The 22,203-nt window shown below is 37.8% G+C and overlaps 3 protein-coding genes and 1 long non-coding RNA gene across 24 annotated transcripts in view; 1 reads left to right on the plus strand and 3 right to left on the minus strand.

Annotated features, from left to right (window-relative positions):
* Nucleotides 1-6,621, minus strand: part of LOC148422586 (uncharacterized) — a 37,693-nt gene extending 31,072 nt beyond the window's left edge. For all 3 annotated transcript variants that reach the window (XR_015865945.1, XR_015865944.1, XR_015865946.1), the window contains exon 1: nucleotides 4,408-6,621. This is a non-coding gene — a long non-coding RNA (uncharacterized LOC148422586). The remainder of the gene's footprint in view (nucleotides 1-4,407) is intronic.
* On the plus strand, nucleotides 449-7,328 carry miox (myo-inositol oxygenase). Of its 2 annotated transcripts, XM_088417714.1 has the most exons (10): nucleotides 452-598; nucleotides 695-769; nucleotides 1,626-1,706; nucleotides 2,565-2,727; nucleotides 4,157-4,224; nucleotides 4,437-4,546; nucleotides 4,741-4,808; nucleotides 6,205-6,254; nucleotides 6,330-6,442; nucleotides 7,095-7,328. In XM_088417714.1, exons 1-10 carry the CDS (start codon nucleotides 581-583, stop codon nucleotides 7,201-7,203), a joined length of 855 nt encoding a protein of 284 aa, XP_088273840.1. In that variant the 5' UTR covers nucleotides 452-580; the 3' UTR covers nucleotides 7,204-7,328. The 2 variants fall into 2 exon arrangements, with proteins under 2 accessions (XP_088273841.1, XP_088273840.1); XM_088417715.1 differs by lacking the exon at nucleotides 1,626-1,706 and having other exon boundaries at nucleotides 449-598.
* Nucleotides 7,313-16,681, minus strand: lmf2a (lipase maturation factor 2a). Its single transcript, XM_088417713.1, has 14 exons — nucleotides 16,468-16,681; nucleotides 15,176-15,429; nucleotides 15,083-15,111; nucleotides 14,011-14,204; nucleotides 13,079-13,257; nucleotides 12,845-12,983; nucleotides 12,561-12,689; nucleotides 12,090-12,195; nucleotides 11,926-12,022; nucleotides 11,610-11,792; nucleotides 10,554-10,722; nucleotides 10,342-10,453; nucleotides 9,048-9,156; nucleotides 7,313-7,978 (listed from the first exon to the last, which is right to left on the minus strand). Exons 1-14 carry the CDS (start codon nucleotides 16,559-16,561, stop codon nucleotides 7,616-7,618), a joined length of 2,157 nt encoding a protein of 718 aa, XP_088273839.1. The 5' UTR covers nucleotides 16,562-16,681; the 3' UTR covers nucleotides 7,313-7,615.
* Nucleotides 16,682-16,973: 292 nt separating this feature from the next.
* c2cd5 (C2 calcium dependent domain containing 5) overlaps nucleotides 16,974-22,203 on the minus strand; it is a 30,978-nt gene continuing 25,748 nt past the window's right edge. For all 18 annotated transcript variants that reach the window (XM_088416981.1, XM_088416982.1, XM_088416977.1 and 15 more), the window contains 3 exons: nucleotides 19,892-20,088; nucleotides 19,679-19,825; nucleotides 16,974-18,924 (listed from right to left, as the gene is read on the minus strand). In XM_088416981.1, the coding sequence (XP_088273107.1) occupies nucleotides 18,799-18,924; nucleotides 19,679-19,825; nucleotides 19,892-20,088 (470 nt within the window). In that variant the 3' untranslated portion in view covers nucleotides 16,974-18,798. The remainder of the gene's footprint in view (nucleotides 18,925-19,678; nucleotides 19,826-19,891; nucleotides 20,089-22,203) is intronic.

Raw genomic sequence — 22,203 nt, forward strand, 5'->3', positions numbered from 1 at the left:
CTTGTTTCTGCTGATTTTTCTTCAGGTTTTTCTTCTGATTCTTGTTTTTATAGTATTTATTTTAGTTATTTTGGTTCTTTTAGTTCCTCAAGTTCTCATAATTTTGCTTCTGTTTCTAGTTTTTTTTCAGTTCTTTTGTTTTTTCCTTAGTTCTTCTGCTGCTGCTTCTCATTCTAATAATGCTTCTTGTTCCTACAGATTTTCTTCTTTTAGGTCTGCTTCTAGTGCATCTTTTTCTAAAGTTGTTTAACTTCTTTTGGTGCTTCAGTTTTTTTTTTTCTTAAAGGTTGCTGACCCCTGCAATGTACTGTATTGAAGATGTATGTATGGCAAAAAAAAATGTCCAAAATGTAACCTTTGTCATCTAATGGCAAATGCCTAGTGATATTTCACAATCAAGTACACTGAGCACTTTTAGACGGGTTAAAAACAAGTTATTGGAAAACTCAAACACGGACAGGATTACATAAACACACAAAGGTCGAGGTTGAACGTAGACACCCCGTTAGCTTCACCTAGTTAAAGTGTGACTGGACACAACATAAATTGGTGACACAACAACAACTTGTCATCTACAAGCATGAGTGTCATCAGTTTGGTAAGCGGACATCTTTAGAAAACCCATTATATGCTAATCGAAATGTCATTGTTTTTTTTTGTTTTTTTTTCCTCCTTACCACTGTTACAACTGCAGGGGCCAGATTCATATTTGGCTTCTACGCCAAATCTGGCAGCGAATACCAAAAAGGAAGACTACAGAAACTTTGAGGTGAGTTCAATGGAATCAGACATTCGCAAAGTTGCCAATGTTTTACATGGATACATAGAACGTGAAATTGAAGATTCAATAATAATGGGTAATGTTCCAAACTCTCGTGAGGTTTAACCGGGCTGTTTTTGTAATATTTTGGGAATCTATATAATGATTTATTTCTGTCTGAATGTGAACTACTAAAACGTGTAATGGTAGGTTTTTCAAAACTAACAAAAAACACTTTTAAAAATCTATTAGGACTAAAATAAGGAAAACTGATTTGAAATCAGTTTTGAAAATGACATATGCTGTACTCAAGGCTTGGGTAACGACCAATCACAGGCTCACCTGTTGGTCATGTGATGTTTATAAAGATGAACCGTGATTGATTATTCTTTCCTGAGCCTTAAGCACATGTGCAGTCATTTTCAGTTTAAGAAAAGAAAAAAATGTCTTTAAAAGTATTATTTGTATGTGAAAAACCATTTAGCTATCATATTAACTCATTACCCAAAGACGTAATTTTACGTTTTTAAGTCATGACATTAAATCCTAGACACTTATTTACAGTATATTTATCTCCAAATATTTTCAAGTGTTAAATGAGTGTCTAAAAATGGCTGGTACTAGATACCAGTAATTACAGACAAAATATCGACTTTTTACTGCTAAAAACGGCTAAATAAATGGGCTAAAGGTATACTTCAAACATGTAAACGTTGGTGACATTTCTGTGAATTAAAATCACAGTTGCATCATACTGAGAAGTATTGAAATTTTAAGCTGAATAAAGTGCTGCATATGGTGCAGTTCCAGCCCCCACCACTGATGAAAAAAAATAGCAAAAAATGATGGTGTGATTGCATTTTAGACGGGGAGCGTTGCCGAGCATGTGTACAAAACATACGAGCTGATGCACACCAACCAGAATGTGGATTTTGTCAAGCGAAAGGTGAGATTGCACAAAAACATACTTTCTCTGTGTGGGGGGGGGGGCTGTAGGTTTACCTATTTAGTCGGAAATGTGCGGTTGACTTACATTTTCACTGCAATCTAAATTTAGGATGTTTAGAAGATTTTCAATCTTTAAAGAAATTAATTATTGACATCATTTGGCTGCTTAGTCCTTTAGGAACCTACTTATCTTTTTTCAGATTTTTTTTTTGGGGGGGGGTGTTAATTATGTTGAAGTGAATAGTTAAAAAATTAAAAGATGCAGCACATTGTCTGACAATCTTTTCATCCAACAACATTGTTTATTATTCTTAACTCATATTGCTAGCTTGACTAAATCCTGCACTCTGTTGAACTCTAAAAAAATTGGGGTTGAAAATAACCCAGTAATAGGTTAAAAAATAAAAAATAAAAAGACGCAAAATTTGGATCAATTTGACCCAACATTCTGGGTTGTTTTGCTCCAAACAAACAATTTTGATCATTTTCTACAAGTCAATCTCAAACAATGGATTGTTTTGAATATTTTAATGTGAAGTGCAAACATTTGTGAATTTTGCCGAAAGCAGCAAATGCGCGTTCACGTCAGCGCTAAGGACGTTCTCAAACTTTCTCAATTGATTTTTGTGTCACAGGAACTTTTGAATGTGTCAAAAAAATGAAGGCCCTTTCAGAATGCCTTAAAAACAAATCAAAAGTTCCGCTAATATTTGACATTTTGAGGCTTAGACGTTCCACTGTACCTTCCATTATCAAGCGCGACTATAAGTAGTTCCATTCGAACACCATCACAAGAATAGCTATAGACTAAAAGAGAAATAAATTGAAGATGCCCATACCTTTGCCCTCTACGCAGCATTTGGAATGGGGTGCCTGCAACCACGCCGAGATGTCCATGATGGACGCCGTCATGTCTCTGGACCAGTTGGTGGACGAGTCCGATCCAGACGTGGACTTCCCTAACTCCTTCCACGCCTTCCAGACGGCCGAGGGCATTCGCAAAGAGCACCCAGAAAAAGGTACCCCCATTCCCACAAACTGGCTGATATTCCCTCTATGAATGTGTGAGTTATAAATTATGCATAACAATAAGCACCAATGAACCTTTTTTCCCCATCAGAATAACAGAAAAGACTTCACAGAGACATTAAAAACTGGCAAACTCTGTTGCTAACCAAAACAGCAGCACCAAAGTGCACCCAAAGTCTTTGAGAAGAATCAAATTGAAACAGCGCTGTAAATACAAAAAAAGTACATTTTGAAAAAAGAAAAATATGCTAGCATTGAGCATTCCGACTGATCATAGTTTTTCATTTTCACCAAAACTTTTCTCAGCGGACCCCATTGCAAAAAAAAGTTGAAAAAATGCTGTCAACTGACTGTTAGTGCTTCTCGGTAGTCTCTGCTAACGTACTTTCACGTCAACGGCGCTCAAAGTGTGAAGGATGTTTTGGGGGGAAAAAAAAACCCAATCAATCCCAGATTTTATATATTAATTAATTTATATTAATTAAGTACGAGTAATCAATATTTTACAGTAATTAGGTACCAAAGTAATTCATGACGTTGGGTAAAAGGTACTTGAGTAATCAATTACTTAAGGAACTAAACTACTCAATTACTTTAGGTGTTTAAGTAGTACAGTAATCGATTACTTACTTTGGATACTAATAGATTACTTCGATATTTAATTCCTTTAGTACCAGCCATTTTTAGACCATCCTTTATCCGGATACTTGAAAAAAATTGAAAAGATATAATTAAGTACTAAAGTAATCAATAACTTTAGGATCTGAGGTACTCAATTACTTTTGGTGCTAAAGCACTATAGTAATCAATTACTTTCAGGTCCTAATAGATTACTTTAGTATTTAATTCCTTTAGTACCTGCCATTTTTAGTCCATCCTTTATCCGGATACTTGAAAAAAAATTAAAAAGATATAATTATGTACTAAAGTAATCAATTACTTTAGTAGGTACTCAGGTACTTAGGTACTCATTTACTTTTGGTGCTGAAGTACTATAGTAATCAATTACTTTCAAGTCCTAATTGATTACTTAGTACTTAATTTAATACCAGTCATTTTCAGATCTTTCTGCCAGATACTTGATTTATTTATTTTTTTGAAAAAGATAAAAATATACACAAAGTAAAACTACATCTTTGGTATTGAATGAGTCAATGATCAAACAAGCAGCGCTCATTCTTATTATGAACACACACCCGCACACGCACACACAGTCGACGTCAACGGCACTCCTTGGTGGTGTTCTACTGGACGTCCTTTCACGTCATCGGCACTCAAAGTATTGGATAAATGCAACTAAGACTGCTGTTAGTGTAAATGCTAGTTGGACCGGATGAATAAAAAAATGGCAACTGAGTGAATAAATGCTACTGTGACAAGAATGTGGATGATTTTTTTTTTGTTTGTTTTTTTCCCCAGATTGGTTCCAGCTTGTGGGCCTGATTCACGATGTTGGCAAGGTCATGGCGCTGTGGGGTGAACCTCAGGTAAACTGGGATTGATCTTTTTAATAAATCCTTGCCTCCTATTTTAATTTTTTTTTTTTTTTCTTTAGTTGACGGGAATAAAAACACCCTGACTGGTGTTTTTAATTGTGTTTTATTTGAATGACGCAAAATATGCAAAGCATGGAAAACGACTATTTTATAAGAAGGAATCCTTGTACTTACGGGCCGTGGCGTTGCGCGTTTGTCCGCAGTGGGCCGTGGTGGGCGACACGTTCCCCGTGGGCTGCGCCTTTCAGAAGTCCATCGTGTTCCGAGACAGCACCTTCCAAGAGAACCCGGACCGCACAAATCCCAGCTACAAGTAGATATTCTTGCGTTAAAAATGTCAGCTAAACGCAGGATTTGCCGTCAAGGTTTGATGGGCTGATTTTTTTCTCAAAAGAAAACTGATTGTACAGATGAAGTACAGCAAAAATCTTGAAAGTCATGGCAACAAAACTGTTCGTTCTTCAAAGACTAACTATTACATATTTTTCTTTTCTTTGTTCTTTCAAGCTCTAAATATGGAATCTACAAAGCAAACTGCGGGCTTGACAATGTACTCATGTCCTGGGGTCATGATGGTGAGTTTTTTTTTTTTAATCATGTTTGTGTATAACTATTAATATAAGTCAGTCATATTGGTTCACAGTCATTATGGGCCCCGGAGGTAAATGATATGCACGACGTGGCACGGGGCAAAAATTGAGTTTGACACACCTGTTTTGAGTCCATACCCGAGAAACATTTGGTTGGGGGAAAAAACAAAAACAAAAAAACCCAAAGCAAACCTCATTTGAGTCAAAACAAAACAAACAAAAAAATATCGATCTGTAATTTGAGTCAATTCAACCTAATTTTCTGAGTTGGTTTTTATACAAGCATCCAACTTTTTGAGTATTTTAAAAAGGGCTCGACCCATATGGATTGTTTCAGGCCGATACCAATTTTTTTTTTTAATCACACACACAAAAAAAAGCAGGTTATCAATGAATCATCAGATTAATTTTCAAAATATATTGAATAAAATACCACTCACAATACATCACAATAGGTGTCACTTAAATGTGTGGGAACTTTCATTAGGAGTGACAGGGATTAAGAGAAAATATTTTGTTATTAAATATTAAAAAAAAAAGATTTTCGTTTGCCGGAATGTTGCAATTAATAAAGTAATTAGGACATTAATCCATCCAAAGTGTTTGTGCAGCAAAATGGGTCTAATAATTAATTTATGTAGCACTATGTATTTTAATTTTAAAAGGGACAATGTGTAAGATTTAGACCATTGTTCATTAAAAAGGAATATAATAAATAATTGTACGTTTCAAAAACTTGCAAATAAATGTCTTATAACAAGAGAGTATGTTTTAAATATAATCATAGGTCTATTTATCATTAAATAATATTAAATGGCGGGTGGCACTCTGCATGCTGCCATGTCTGTTATAGCTGCGGACAATGGTAAATGCAGCGCCCCCTGCTGTCGGAAATGAAAAATGGTCTAAAGCTTACACATTGTCCCTTTAAGAAGTAACTAGGTTGGTGTAAAGAAATGACATCCAGGTCATTGCTTGTAATAATTAAGATTTGCTTTGTTTTGAAAGAGATGTCCTCAGAATGACCTCATCTACATGTTTCCTGATCTATATTTAAGGATACAAAGTTATGGTCTGGATTTATGCCTAATAACAACTCCAGTGTTACCTGTATACAACTGCTGGAAAAACATAATTGGCAAATAATTTGAACCAACATTTTTTTTTAACCCAACTGGTTAAGTGTGCAGGATCTTCTTTCTGCTCTCATATGTAACAATAACCACAAAATTGAATCAAAAAATTGTCCTCTCATATAAGCTGTGCAGTATCTTCCAGCATTTATATTAATATTACGGTTGTGTCTTGTGTATATCACTTTTTTTTTTGATTACTGTAGATTTCGTAGATGTACTCAAAGTTTTGACGTTGTGTGCCTCAGAGTACCTTTACCGCGTTCTGCAGTTCAACAAGTGCAGCATCCCCGAGGAGGCGAGTCACCGCCCGGCTCGAGTCGTCTTCCAGCCGCGATTGGCATCCTGACTCAATGCCGCACTATGTTGGCAGGGACTCAACATGATCCGCTACCATTCCTTCTATCCATGGCACTCCCAAGGAGACTACATGTATCTGTGTGATGACAAAGACTTGCAAATGCTGCCTTGGGTCAATGAGTTTAAGTGAGTGCTGAACACATTTTTTGTTTATTTTTGGCATTTGCGTTATCCTGTGTTTACATTTCCTCCTGATTCAGCCGATTAATTAGTGGACATTTGTTTTTGGTTTATATCTTTTGACTCATTAAGGTAGTGCTTCTCAAATAGTGGGGCGGGCCCCGATTGGGGGGGGGGGGGGGGGGGGGGGGGGGGGGCAAATGACCCCAGGAAAAAGGCTTTGTTTTTGTCATGTGGAGTGTAATTGCAATAAAACTCTTATTTATATATAATTTTTTTAAGGTTCAGGCACTTTGATGCACTTGTTTTTTTTTTTTCAGTTTTAGACTAAGCTGTAACCCGTATAAACCCTGCAAAAAATAACTAACAGTTGTTGAAAGTTGATTTATATTGCTTTTTTTGTTTCATGTTAAAAATTGAAACATCTTTAGGTTTTTATACATCATAATCTTATTTAAAGTCAGCGCATGGAGTGGGGGTGCAAAAGGTTTTCTCTTTCTGGGTGGGGGGGGGTTAAGGTCAAAGGTAATAGCTCTTAGTACCTATAATATTATGAATAATATCACTTTATAATAGCCATTAAAAGCCATTTCTCCGATGACATGACTTTAAACTAGTTATTTCTTTGTGTGTGTGTGTGTGTGTGTTTTCCCTGCAGCAAGTTCGATCTCTACACCAAAGTGGCCCAATTGCCCAACGTGGAGAAACTGCTTCCATACTACCAGTCGCTGATGGACAAGTACTGCCCCGGTATCCTGAAGTGGTGAAACGGCACAGTGAGAGTTAACAACACAATAACTTTTTTCAAAACTACGCTAATCTTCAACATTTCGCAGCTGTGCATTAATTTCCAATGAACGAGCTGTTGGATAAAAATAACTTTCAAGGACAATCATTTATTGTATTTCAATGCTTTTTTTTTTTTAGGAAATATTTTAGAAAAGGCACAGTGTGTGTATAAAAAAAAAAGTGCTGGATTGACACAACTTGAACCACAAATAGGAAAAAAAACCTTCCAGGTTTATGTCAGTTGCAAAAAAGTGAGTGCCCCGCCCCCCAACTATAATTAAAACATCCAAAGTGATGTTCATATGAACACAAGAGAGCCAAAACGGGAAATACAAATATATACACACACATACCTCTTTGCTCAATTTGGTAACATCACCCCCTTTTCTCTTACTGTTCTTCTGACTTTACTTCTTCCTCCTCTTCGTCATCATTGGTGACACCCTCACTCTCTTTCTCGTCATCATCCTCCGCCTCATCCCCCTCTTCATCCTCACCCTCCTTTTCAGCCCCACTATCCTCATCATCCGCATCCGCAGTCTTTTTTGCGTCGGGCCGAGCGTCTTTCGGATGAGACTTGTCCGTGGCCGCTTTTGGTCTTCTGGTAAATTCCAGAAGCAGGCACAGGGTGACACTGCAGCCGAGCAAGGTCCAGATGAGCAGGGGGGCGGGGACGTCTGAAACCTGGGTGCGCACCCACCGCACTGCCTGGGCTATGGTTGAGTTCAACTGGCGGCGTGGAGGTGACTTATCCTGAGAAGATGTTATTCATATATGTTGAGAAGCTAAAATGCACTTGGCTTTTTTTCTGCTTGGACCAGGGGTGTCAAAGCAGTTTTAGTTTGCGGGCCTTATGGAGGAAAATCTATTACCAAGTGTGCTGCACCATTAAAATCATAATACATATATATTTATATAACTTTAAAACAACAACTTCAAACACGTTTTTCATTTATTAAGAAATTCAGCTCATTTTTATACTTTACAAAAATCATCTCCCGGTCTGGATTAAACCCATTTGCTGGCCAGCACCGGCCTGCGGGCCATAAATTTGACACCCCTGGTTTAAACAAACATTTAAAGTGTATAAATGCTGTAAAAAAAGCAGTTAACAGTTTTCAAACGTTTTTTTTAGATTGCTTTTTCCTTGTGTCAATGTTAAAAAAGAGACAGTTTTAACTATACTTAAGCAATTTTTAATCTATAATAATATTATTCATGGCAAGTGGGGGGGGGGGGGGGGGGGCATAAAATGTTTTCACTTTCCTGGGGGGGCTTTGTAAAACATTATTGAGAAGCACTGGTCTAGGGTGTCATTTCCATCAATAAAAAGTTAATACACTGTTTATAATTAATTTGATAACTACATTATTTGCCACACATTTCATATTTTTAAAAACATTTTGCCGCTTGCTGTCGACTGAAAATGGCATCACATGTGCTAAGGTAACAACCAGTCATGGCTTATCTTGTGAATATCACATGACCAACAGGTGAGCTGTGATTGGTCATCACCCGCGCCTTTAGCACGTGAGGTCATTTTCACCCGACAGCAAAGGGAAACAGGTTTTCAATGAAAAGGTATTAAATGTGCATGAAAAATAATATTTACTTTTTCTTGCTGGAAAGGCAAAATACATGTCTGATTTTCGATACACGCATTGCATAACAGCAAGTTTTCAGAATCAAAATTTGACATCAAAATATCAGTAGCGATCCGCACACATTTTGTTAATGACAGATAAATATTGATCCTCAAATGCTATTTTTGTACAATGTTTAATGACGATTTTATTTTCTATCATTTTGATGCATAAAGTACCTTGAGTCCATTTTGCTCCATTATGCTCTCGAGGTATGGGTGGCCCAGTTGTACTACAGGATAGAATTCGTCACTGTAGACTCTCCTCCACCAGCGCTGTGGATATGATCTGCACACAGGACGCAGCAGTGTGTTACTCGTTGATTTTAATATTTTTATTTATGTACCTTGTGTTCATTATGATATGGTCACATCTCCCTTCAGATAAAAGAGATGTTTGAGCTCAAAAGGACTAGTTTAGTTAACGGGCAAATTACATGCTCAAATTTTGAAAGAAAATATATTGTATTATTAAAAATATTTTTTTAATTGCTTGCAAGCATTCAAGTGTGAAATTAAATAAAACAAACCTTTTGTAAGCTGCTATTTAGTTCAAATGTCTTTTTTCTGACTAACGAGCTACTCTTGGTGAAGGTTTTCAAGATAGCAAATAATGATTATTTTATTAATGGTTTAATCTGTCAATTAATTGATGAATCGGATTTTAAACATGTTTTCTTTTCCACTCCTAAATTGGAAGCAAAACAAGATTATTATTTTCATTAGGGCATAACTGTTATGATTTTTTTTAGGCCAATGCTGGTTTTGGCAGCAAAATTCTGGTTACCTATTAATTGGCCAAAAAAAAGACTAAAGTAGGATTTGCTTCCACCCATTGCACTTAAAAGGTATCAATTATAAAACAAATATAAAATTAAAAAAAATCAAGATTTGCTTTGTGTTGAATGACAGGTTTACAGTAAGAGCATATAAACAAACTTTATGATATATACATGAGGACATATACTTATGGTATGGATTAATGTGGAGTAAATCATGACACCAGTGTTACTTTTATACAATTGATGTTAATGATTGGAGTACGTACAGGAAAGACATTTAATGAATCAACAAATATGGTCCATTTGGCTGATTGTTTTTGACTGATGTTTGAAAGGCCACAACTGGGCGATTTTAATAAGATGGCAGATTATTCAGATGGGCACTAATTTTTATGACTCGTTTACTGTTTCTTCTAGTAATATGCCACAAAATTTGCTACACTTTTGATGATAAGTAAAAGCAGATATTTCTAAATGTTTTCTTTGGATTCAACACAATGAGGTCTTGGTAGGCAACTCTCAAAACAGGCTTTTTTTTTTTTTTAATCTTTTAAAAAGGGGAACGTGTGTTGTAATTTTTGATCCTTGAGGTCTCCCATAAATCAAGTGGCAACAATATTTCAAAAATCTTTCTAAACTGGCTTCTTCTGTAGTTTAGTGACCCTTAAAGAGGCAGTATTAGTACTACTGACCCGTCCCGTTTGGGTTCCGTAAACCAGTATTTGTAGCGGTGGGCTCGCAGGAAGGTTGGAGCCTGCTGATGGAAAGGGTAACGAGTGACGTCCGTCTGGATCAGTTTGATGACTGTGTGACACAAAAACCGGTCAGCCACTTAAAAGCGGCAGCACCCTGGGTGCAGCCAGTAGTACCAAGAAGCGGATTTCATTTTCAGAAGTGGCCGTACCGTCCGTTTTCCCCTGCAGCAGTCGGTACATGAGACTGGAGAACCATGGCGCTTGCGTGTGGCTCCCGAGGGCCGCGAACCACATCTGCCAGTCCAAACGGGGCTGGTGGGGTGTCACCACTGGCGGCGGAGCGCTCAGGTTGCCAGGTTTGTACATAAAGTCGATTTCCTGCAAGGAGAGAAGACAAAAAAACGTGCCACAAACAAAAACTTCTTACAGTAATAACGTCAAAGTAGATTTTTTTTTTTTCCCCTTAATCACTGCTTTTTGTATTATTAAACAACAAGGCTTCCCCTGAACTCAATATTTAGCACCGTCTTCTGTTTTTTTTAATGTGCCACCACAATTTCATCAGATTTTCATTCTGTTTCATCACTGGACACAGTACATAGAAGTAATAAGATCATGCTGCTTCACCATGTTTTTCCAAAGTTTCAGGCTTTAGATCACCTCTTTGTGTCTTCACAGTACTTTCTTAGCAAAGAAAAGAAAAACAAAATTTGGCAAAACACCTATACAAAAAAATAGGGAACGACTGGATATGAATTTTGGTGGTTCACTCTCGCCATCTAGCGGCAGTTCACCCGAAGCTCATTTGAAAATTGAATATTGCTCAGCACACATAACAAAATGTGAAGCTTGCTTGGAACATGAAAATAAACTAAGGTGAGTCGAGGTACCAATGTATAAGGATTTCTGACTTTCCACCAATCTGGATAGGCCTTATTGTAATCGGATGTTATTTGAATTTTTATGCAAAATCAGTGATTAACTGGAGTGTCATTATTTGCTGAGCGATCAATTATGTCATTAGTTCCGCAACTCATTAGTTGTATCAAGGTTTTGAGAGGCCCCACTACGCCTTTCATTCGCACTAGTGCGACTGTCCATTTTCTGGAGTTTTAGGAATGTTTGTTGTAGCATGAGCTCCTTATTTGCGGCACTTAGTCTATGCCGCATATTAGCTAAGTGCTAAGTACATCCAAATAAATTCACAAACATAGCAGAGAGGGAGTGATTCCAAAAAAAAAAGAGTAAAGTTTTGTTCCTCTCACCGTCCAGGTGATGCCGTCGGTACTTCCCTCGATGACGACCTCAGGACGCCCACCCACACCTGTCATCCTTCGGAACAGTCCGTACGAGTTCACTAGTTGGTAACGATCCACAAGATTGTAAGCCTGACGCACACCAGGCCACAGCTTGGAAGTGGAGTCATATTCTATGTAGGTGAATGGCACCTTCAAGAAAAAAAAAAACAAAAAAACCCCCACTTTGATCCATCAAAGCAAGCTCCACGCCAGACTTGTGAATTTGAGTCTGTCCCAAGACTTTTGTCCACTTGGTTGTCTGCTTGCTGGCAGTTCAACTCACCAGACTGATGGTGAACATGGCGACCGCGGCGGCAGCAAATATTGTCCACTGAACTGTAGACCAAAACCTCCTCAGAAAACCAGAGACAGTTGCACACCTGAGAAGAAATATGATGATTTTAAAACATCAAAATAAGTCACCAGAAACAGGAAGAGGATTGGTACCTGTGCATGGCTCCAAGAATTTCCCAAAGCAGGGAGAGAACGCCGAGCCACACGCAGGGAAAAGTGACACTCTTCAGAAAATGGTTAAAGTGGTGGTAGGTGAATGCTGAAAGAGTTTTTAAAAAATAATAATTTTACTTATGAATATTAACGCTATGAGGCCCATTTCATTTTAGAAGGCTAACATTTAAAACAAAAATGGTCCTCGTTATCAAAGTATTGAAACCAATAATGCAATCTCATATATATATATATATATATATATATATATATATATATATATATATATATATATATATATATATATATATATATATATACATACATACATACACATATATATACACGCACATTATATACAGTATATTATAACGTATATACATAATATATATTGCTTTGAATATCTAAATACAGACAAAAAAAATTGTAAAAAAGTATACAAAATATCATGTTTCAACCTTCTGATCGTACCTATTTTGGAAGTTACTGCTCTCGTTGTTGTGTCCACTTCCAGTTCAAAACACATGATTGTCCCAAAGATAAGCAGAGAAAAGACAGCGAGCTCCAGTATGTAACAAAACCAGGACCACAATTTGGACTCTGAATGGATTAGAAAATGTATGAAGAGGTTTTAGCATTACATACATCAACAACACAAAAAAAATTCCTTTGTCAAAAAATACAAAGCTACACAATAGGCAAATCAACCGTTACCATAAACATATTTAGTGCTTTAAAAAAACGGTTTGTCTCACCTTTTTGTTCAGAATGTTCTGCCGCGCGCAGCCAGAAGCGAACATGTCGGTCGTCCAACAAGGACAAGCAGAGGGCAATCGTCAGAAGATTAAAAAAGTTATAGTTGCCCGATAAAATGATCATTACTTGAAGCAGCACCTGCACAGAAATAGAGAAAGAAAAAAACATTCATATAACATAGAAAAACCACTACACGCACGTATGCACAAGACCAGACACGCGGCGCCGCTCACTTGCAAGTAAAAAGCGCCGAGCCGGAGCCGGCGCAGAGGACTGAAAAAAAGCAGCGGCACGGCGATCTCGATGGTGAAGGCGCCCACCACGCTCAGCTTCTGCCACCATACGGGCAACTGGTGGGCGAACCAAGCCAGCGGGGTGGGAATGCATTGGGTTTCATAGTGGTAAGTCATCGCTGGAGGATATAAAATACCTTTGATTAGGGCCATGCTTTTTTTTTTTGGGCCATTTAACGAACACACAAAAAAACAGTCAGATTACTACAAAATAGACACTTGCAAAGAGCTGCTGTACATGACGATTTTTGAGCTTTCTGAATCAATTTCAAAATATTTACTTTGCCGTTTCTGTCAAAGAGTCATTTGGGATTTGTAGTTAATGAAATTACACAACACATAACGCAGCCTTTTTAAAAAGTAATAATCATAAAAATAAAACAGCTTGCATGATCGGTTCATGAAAAAGTAAAGATTTAAAATGAAAAGACTGTGCTAAAATATAGCTTTTTCAAATAAATAAACAAACAAATAAATACAACTATTTTAAATGATTCTTAACAGGGAACGGCATGAATTTTGGAATGAATATTGTCTGCAGATCATTGAAACCGATTGTCGCAAAAAGTAGCAAATTTGGTAAAATTAACTGAATTTGAAGAGCACAATTAAAAAACAAAAACAGAATATAACACAAACTAAAATGAAATCAAAATCTTAATGAGGCCTTGGCCATAAAAAGCACAATTACCACGCAAAAATTAAGAGTATGTACAAAAATAAAAAGCATGTTATTCATTTTATTACATTTGATTGTTTTATCTACAGTATGATATTTTCACAAGAGTCTCCATGAAAAATTTCAATGCTTTCGCGTAGGTGGAAGAGATGAATGACATTTCGGTTGATTTCAACAAGAACACCGGTCATACCAGTTAAGCCCCACCAAGTAGGGCAGCGTGAAGTGAGCTTCACCACTCCGGAGGCAAACATGAGGCGGAAGAGGAGCCATCGGACGAGCCAAAAGGTGACGCGGTCGTGCTCGCGGACGGCTCGTGACCCCCTGACGAGTGTCATTGGAGCCACGAGGATGCAGAGGAAGCCCGCCTCCAGAAGCAGGTTGTCCCTGGAGGATGAAGAAAGAAAGTTCTGGTTCGGAGGCTTAAAACACTCGTTCTCAACTAAAGTGTGCTATGAGGTGTTCAATGACACCCTAGTTCAGTGGTTCTCAAACTTTTTTGAGTGATGTACCCCCTGTGAACAAATAATTGTAAATAAACATTTGTCCACGGGAAAATATTAAATATAAAGCGTTCTCTTTTGGGATAACGGTAAACATCTGTTCACAAAAGTAAATCGTTAACTTAGTTATTATTAAATATTTCCCGCAAAAAAATAATCAACATGAAGTGTCAGATGTTCTCAAAAATATATAATTATCAATAAATATTTGCCCACTGAAAAATATTCCATTTAATTTGTCCTCTTTTGAGATCAGAGATCTGTTCACAAAATAATCCATTAATATAATTATTAATAAATATTTGTCTACAAAAAAAATAATCAACATAAATTGTTCTCAAAAAGAATAATAAAAAAATATATATCCACAAAAAAAATTCAATTTAAAGTGTCCTCTTTCGGGATCTAGGAGAGATCTGTTCACAAAAATAAATCATTAACATGACAGGTAACGAGAGGTGGCACGTGACCAGTTGGCTTGAACCATTCTTGTATGTGGGAAAATCTGGCTTTTTAAAACAATGAAATTGAATAACCAGAATTGAATAACGTAAAATTTGTTTTACAAACTTAAATTTGTTTTGTGAACTTATATTTCCCTAAAACCTATAATTCAATAATTATTTTAAAGGGATTTTTGCACGTTTATTTATTCATTTAAAATCTGAAGTGCCCTGGAGTTCCTTCAAGTACCCCCAGGGGTGCCCGCATTTGAGAACCGCTGCGATGGATGATCAATATTTTCTGAGCGTGACCACTCACCATTGGAAGTAGAGAAAAACCTGTCCCACCTGCCAGGGAAACAAAGTGAGTAAGACGCCACATTATCGGCTCTGGCGGTACGTCAAAAATTACCTGGTACATGGACAAATACAAGAGCCAGAGACAAAAGAAGACCACGCTGTCCCGCAGCGCCCCCACCAGCGTGGCGGCCAGGCTGAGCGCCGCCCCCACCAGGCACAGGAACTCCATTGCCGTGTGCGTGTCCAGACCCAGGCGAGGGCTTAGCCACAGCAAAGTGGGTGAAGACAGCAGCTGCTCGGCCAGAGGCTTGCCGCTGAAGCGCAGCTGCTTGCGAGCGGGGAGGAGACCCTCGTTGCCATAGAGACCTACAAAAACCAATACAAAAAAAAAAAGACAGAACACTGATTTGAAGCAAATCGGTTTCACGCCAGAGCTCTGGCACTGTGGTTACTTAAAATGAGAAATCCTGCCTTTAACAAAACATAATTCCAAGAAGTTTGATTCCCATCAGTCAATCTAGACCATAGGTGTCGAATTCCAGTCCTTGAGGGCTGGAATCCTGCAGGTTTTATGGTTTTCTCTCCTCAACACACCTAATTCAAATGATTGGCTCATTAGTAAGCTCGGGGGGGTTTGAAAATGATCCTAATCAGGTGTGTTTAGGAGAGAAAACAGGAAAACCTGCAGGATACCGGCCCTCGAGGACTGGAGTTCGACACCTGTGATCTAGACTGATCTATGACGATCTTAATCTCATTTAACTGAAGTAATAAAATGTATTTAAATGTGTGCTTTATGAAAAAGATTCCTAGGAAAAATATTTAGGCAACGATAATGTATAGTGATTTTAAATTAATTTTAATGTTATTTTAATTTTAATGCACTTAGACATATCATTGGTTGCTGAGCCAACTGTCATATGGTGATACTGAGGTAATATATTTTAGTTTGCTGTGTCGTGAGCGTGCCAGTGACGTCTTTGACAATGGCAGAAAAGAGAAGGACATATAAACTTGAATGCTGGATCAAAGGACAAAGACAAGAGCTGAAAGTGAGAAACGAAGGCGTTAAGATCTGGCTCATTCCCTTCATAGCTACTCATTTGTGTCTAATGACATGTGACCAACCCATTCGAACCACATATTTTCTACCTAGAAACCTGTCTGTGTGGTACACTAGGAATTGTGGGTAATGTAGTTCAAATACGATTCGGTATCTAGGCCCATATTAGTTCGAGTGTGTTTTGCTTAAATGTTCTGAGCTTCACGTTTAAAAGGCGGAGAAGATTCCAGAACCTCCTTGAGCCACGTACGCCACTGTGCAGAGTTCTGAACTAAAATGCGCAAGGTAGTTCGGTGAACTAAAGTACTTTAAGCTTCTCCCCCCCAACAAAGTTGGCTTACCTGGTATTTGGATGTAGAGAGAAACAAATGCAACCAAATAGATGACTGCCATGCACCAGAGGAACATGCGCCGTGGCAAAACGATTTCCCCCATGTTTGGAAGTGAGCTTGGTGATGGGCGGGACGACCGAGCGCCGCGGGACGTTCGAGTTCCTTGCCGGGGTCGGGCTTGAAGGGGCCGGGTGACAGTACTGGCTTCCGCTGCTTGACTGTCTTTCCGGAGCCACGTTCAACACAGTTTACGTTTATGCTGAGCGGCTCGCTAGCGACACCCACCGCTGCGGAGTGTTGATTTGAGCAAGCGCTTGACATCTCGCGAGAATGACAGAATATCGCGAGATGACCTTGTTATTAATACGTTGCGTTCAAGTTAATTTAACTAAAGTAACAGCGCCGATTTTTTTTTTTTTAATTTTAATTTTACACTTAACAGAGTTGCTGGTTTTAACCTGCAATCCCAAACAGTAGTTTTAATTGCGTGTGTTTTAATTACTACAGCTCTCAACAAAGTTTCACCTTTGAGTTTATTGTGCAAATCTTCATCAGGCAAGCATTACAAATTCATGGCAATAAAGATTTGGTCTGCATGCTTCTAGCACATTCAAGTTTGGACACAAACACAGAAAATCGAGCACGAATAGTACCACGAATTCAATCAAAAAAAAAGTATTTATTGCACTTACTAAAGACACACACACACACTCACACGACGCACGCACAAAGGATTAGAAAGCAACAATTTACAGCTTGCTTAAAAGAAAAAAAAAACAACTATATTATTTCCAGCCCTGGACATCATGATTCAACAACACACAGAACAAAAATCAGTAGCAGGATTAGGAATCAAACTTAACACCATGAAAACAGCTGCGGTGAAAGCCGGCCAAATAAATGTTACCTTTACTATAATTATAAACCATGGTCGTGCTGTATTAAGTCTTATAAATCACAGCAAACTAGAAAGGATGGGGCCTTGACCAAGTTATTTGACACTCAAGAATTGTGGTTTGTGCTTCATGCAAGCAATACTGTTAATGGAGCAGATTTCATAATGAAGACTGTACCTAACAGACTTGGCAAATTTCTGTATGCCGCTGATTGAAAATACCATCCCTCCGAAATGTCGACCATTAAAACATCGAATGAGACTCCAAGTGCAATAGAAATAAATACCAAAAATCGGGCCAGATTTGAGCAGTTTTTCGACCCTTTTAATTGATTGAACATTTGATGATTGGATGCGTCTTACAAATTACATTTAGTGATTACCGTGATCTGGCATTTCAAATGAAAAAAAAAATTATATATATATATATATATATATATATATATATATATATATATATATATATATATATATATATATATATATATATATATATATGACACGAACATTACATGAGGATTTTTAATGGCTATCTGGAAAATCTGAATAGATTTATGTGACATTTTGATAAATTGTCAACAAATGCATGATACTATTGACCAACAGCAAATTAAACCAGCGATGGCTGCATATGTCTATAAAAATATCAGCGCCTAAAACATGTTTTTTTTTTTACAAGTTTTTGACATATTTTCACTTTACCTGTAAAATCTTGTGCATCTCAGAAAACAAACTGTTTCTTAAGATAACACCTAATTAATAATTATGAATATATACCGTACTAGGTGTTATTTTAATTATGAAAACCTGATGTACTAGTGGAAAAAAAACGGACAGATTTGGAATCAGCGCAGAATTTTTTTTTTAAGTTTATTAGCATCTCTGATTAAAAAAATATATCTGTTGAATAGTGTAAACTGTGGACTATTTCCGATTGCAAATGCTTTTTGGGCTGTGCGAGGAGACTTGTAGCACTATGCTGCCCCTCACAGGTCACACTTGGTACTGACACGTGTCTAGCGTGCATGTAATTGAAGCACTCGTGTTGTTTTGCTCATTTGTATTGCACTATATACTAGAAGCGCAATAATAGCACGCTAACGTTTTCCTAAGTCGTGTTTTTGACCCCACATTTTAGAAATAATTGCGGATGTTAAAAATTGGTATATTTGCGTACCCCCTGGTAGCTGGTAATCAAACCCGAATATTATAGGTGAGCTTTGGCCTGACACTTGAAGAGGACGGAACTTAAAGCAGGCAAACGTTTCAAGCAAATGTGTGGCAAATACTGGCATGATCAAAATCGATGTCAGTATTTGCAATCTTCTATTGTGCGCATGTGCTGCTTATTATGACCAGCATGTGAACTTTGGGCCAGTTGACCAAGTTAAGGCAGACGAAGATTGCTCCCGTTTGGACGGTTAAATTGTGAGCGAGAGCGCGTGTCATGTGGTCCCTTCCGTTCCACTTGTGCACGCTTGCCCGAGGTTTGTCGCGGATGACGTGGGCTCCTGATCGGATTCCCGCACGCAGATGACGGCGTCGCCACTCACATTGATGAGACACTGAGCCTGTGTGACAAACACAAATGGGTGGATTAAAGCAGTGGTTCTCAAATGGGGGGGTACTTGAAAGAACTCCAGGGGGTACTCCAGATTTTAAATTAAAAAAAAAAAAAAAAACAACATGCAATATTTTTCATTTACAATTCATATCTAAAAAAAGATTTTTCTCCTTTCAACTGAACATGTTGAGTTGGCTAATTGCCATGTGTCAAGGGTTGGGTTCAATGATGGATCACCTGTTGGTCATGTGACATTCCTAGCTGAACCATGATTGGTTGCTTGTTACCTGAGCCTTCATCACATGTAATGTCATTTTCAGCCAACAGCAAGTGAAAAAATTTGTTTTAAAAGTATTCATCGTATGTGGAATATAATTCAGTGAGGAAGTTATCACATTTTTAATTCAACAGTCAAAACATTTAAGCTCAGTTACTTAATATATAGCACATATAGATACTGTATGTGTGTGTGTGTGTGTATATGTTTTTTTCAACTATTTTAAGAGAATATTGTAGACAAAATATCTTTTGACTGCAAAAATGGCTGAATAAGTTGTCTATACCTTTAAATGCCAAAATTGAATAGCTATTGTAAACATTTCCTATAACTTGTTTCTATGTTACCGCCACTTTTGCAAGTCTTGATTTCCCAATTTTCACATTCAATTTTCAAAATGACAAATTCATCCAATTTGATTCGTTGCACAGCCCTACCCTGATGTATTTACTTATATAGTATGCCGTATGCTATTACTCTATACCTGGTTCTTATTGGGATTCTCCATTAGCACGCACTCCTTCATGCTGTACGAAACGACGACATTTCCCCCCAAAGCTGCGACATGGGCACGAACCATAGCAAACACCTCTGCTATGAAGGAATGGAGGAAGCCGCTCACGCCGCCTTCCTGTAACGGATGACAAGAAAATTATTTATTTTTTCCCCCCGGAGCGATGAGTCATTTCGGCCATACCTCTCGTAAGGACGTGGTCTCTCGAATGAAGAACATGTTGATGATGCCTAAGTATTTGACCACACGCATGCCGGGGAGGAAGGAAAGCGGCGTCATCTTCACCACGGTAACCGAGCTTCCTCCAAATGAGCAGCGGTTGGAGCGTAACGAGCGGGACCGGTTCTCGGTCAGCGGACTGGAGCGCTCCAGGGATGAGACTGAAGGGTCACAGGCCATAAATGGCTTATTTTCAGGAAGTGCTTTTCAACGAAGGTCTAGAGACGCCGCTAAAAGTTGTCATCGCATGACAACGATATTGCATGATTACGCAAACGTTCTTGCCGATTATACCACGGCATTAAAGAAATCTATCTAAGCCGTCGGTGTCAAACACAAGACCCGGGGGCCGGATCTGGGCCGCAACATCGTTTGATGTGGCCCGCGAAATGCAGATTTGACTAAGTTTCTGGGTAAAATATGCAAAGGCTGAAAAAAAAGCATTCCTTGGTAGTGAGGATGCCTATTTAAGTGAGACGTCTTCACGAAGAGACCGGTTTTATATGTCAATGAGAAGTTAAGTTTAGCCAGAGTTGTTAGCAGAAGATATTATGAGAGACCAATGCAACTTCTGGTGCATTTTTTTCTTTTTTAAATTAAATAATCTGCAAGCCATTTTTTTTCTCAAGTGTGAATTAATTTGGGTAATTATAGTATATTCATTATTAACTCATATATATATATACACACTATATTACCTGTGATTGAAATGTCTAAGGGATCGAATGAGCAATTACTTTTAGTACTAAAGTACTCAAGTAATCAATTTCTTGAGTACTTTAGAGCCTAAAGTCACTAATTACTTGTACCTAAGTAATCTATGACCTTAGTAACTTGAGTAATAAATTATTTTATGACTTAAAACTCAAAATAAATGATTACTTTAGTGCTTAAAGTAACTTTTAAACACTTAAGCCAAACTTGAAAGAATAAAGAAAATAAATACACAAGATTCAAATAAAAAATATGTCTGGGATTGAATGAGTTAATACGTAAAATAATTATAAAAAATCCTCAATAATTTAGAGCGGGAGCCGTAATATTTTGCTATTTGCAGGGGGACTTTGTCTCCATTCCCTGTAAATACCTGAATCGGATTTCTGTAGTGGGAATCTACAAACAAATTTAATTTTGGAAGCAGGAAATTAGCTTTTGCCACAAACATCCTTTTGACATTTAAGAAAGATGTGATGTCACAAAAAAAGGTGCACGTTTAAGTGACTTCTTAAAAGACATGCAGTCATGTGGATGGTGCAGGTGGCCAGACAATCATTTCCCATGCGTGACAGGCGGACAGGACAGTTTACACAGTGTCTGCAGACAGACACACAGACCTGGGAACAGCTGTGGTGTACGTTTACGTGTGTCGGGGAAACGACATGGTGACAAAGTACTCTTTTGGACCTCGGGCGATGGGAGACGGACGGACACAGCTATAACCAAAACGAGTACAGTAATAATGCACAAGCCAGTGTGTGAAAGGACATATTTCGATGGCTCGTGTCAAGCACGTAAAAAAAGCTTTCAAAGCCGCTGTGGATACGTGAACATTATACAAACAGGCCATCGCTTTATTAGGCGCACTTGCACAATGTAATAAAATTCAGAACAGTGTAATATTAATATTACTACAGTCATTTACATGCTGTATTTCCTCATTTGGATATATGTATTTACTATCTTATAGGTGCATCTTGATAAATATGAATGTGGCAGAAAAGCATGTTTTACAGGTTCATTAAAGATCCCTTGAAGTGTTAGAGATTTGTTTTTAAAATCATTAAACACTGTTGAAGATAATAGAGAAAAACACTGCAAAGACAGACGAAATTTTAGAGATTTAACAGCTCTTCTTTCACCCTTTCAGTGTTAAAGTTTGTTCGAACCAAAATACAGAGCAAATGAGGACAGTGATTTACACTGAATATCTGCATTTGCTCTCAGAATTCAATGAACTCATCTTGTGTTTTGGATTTCATTGGATTGTGCAGGTGTGCCTAATAATCTGACCTGACAGTGCCACTTTCCTCATTGTTTTTAACCTAATTTGAGTATCTTGAAAAGAGAACAATGCACATGGCTATTACTCAAAATTCCTAATAATTTGCCATCATCAAAAAGAGCAAACTGCTGATTGGAGAAATCCAAAGAGCGGCAGGGCCTTCAAAACTTTTAAATTATCCAACGAAAATCTGCAATGTAATTCTTAATGCTCACCCCACAGCAGCATGCTTGGACGTTTGTATTATGTGTGTGTGTGTGCTTGCGTGTGTGCA

This window comes from Hippichthys cyanospilos, chromosome 6, assembly GCF_059441005.1.
Source record: "Hippichthys cyanospilos isolate Australia breed blue-spotted pipefish chromosome 6, RoL_Hcya_1.0, whole genome shotgun sequence".
NCBI classification, from domain to species: domain Eukaryota; kingdom Metazoa; phylum Chordata; class Actinopteri; order Syngnathiformes; family Syngnathidae; genus Hippichthys; species Hippichthys cyanospilos.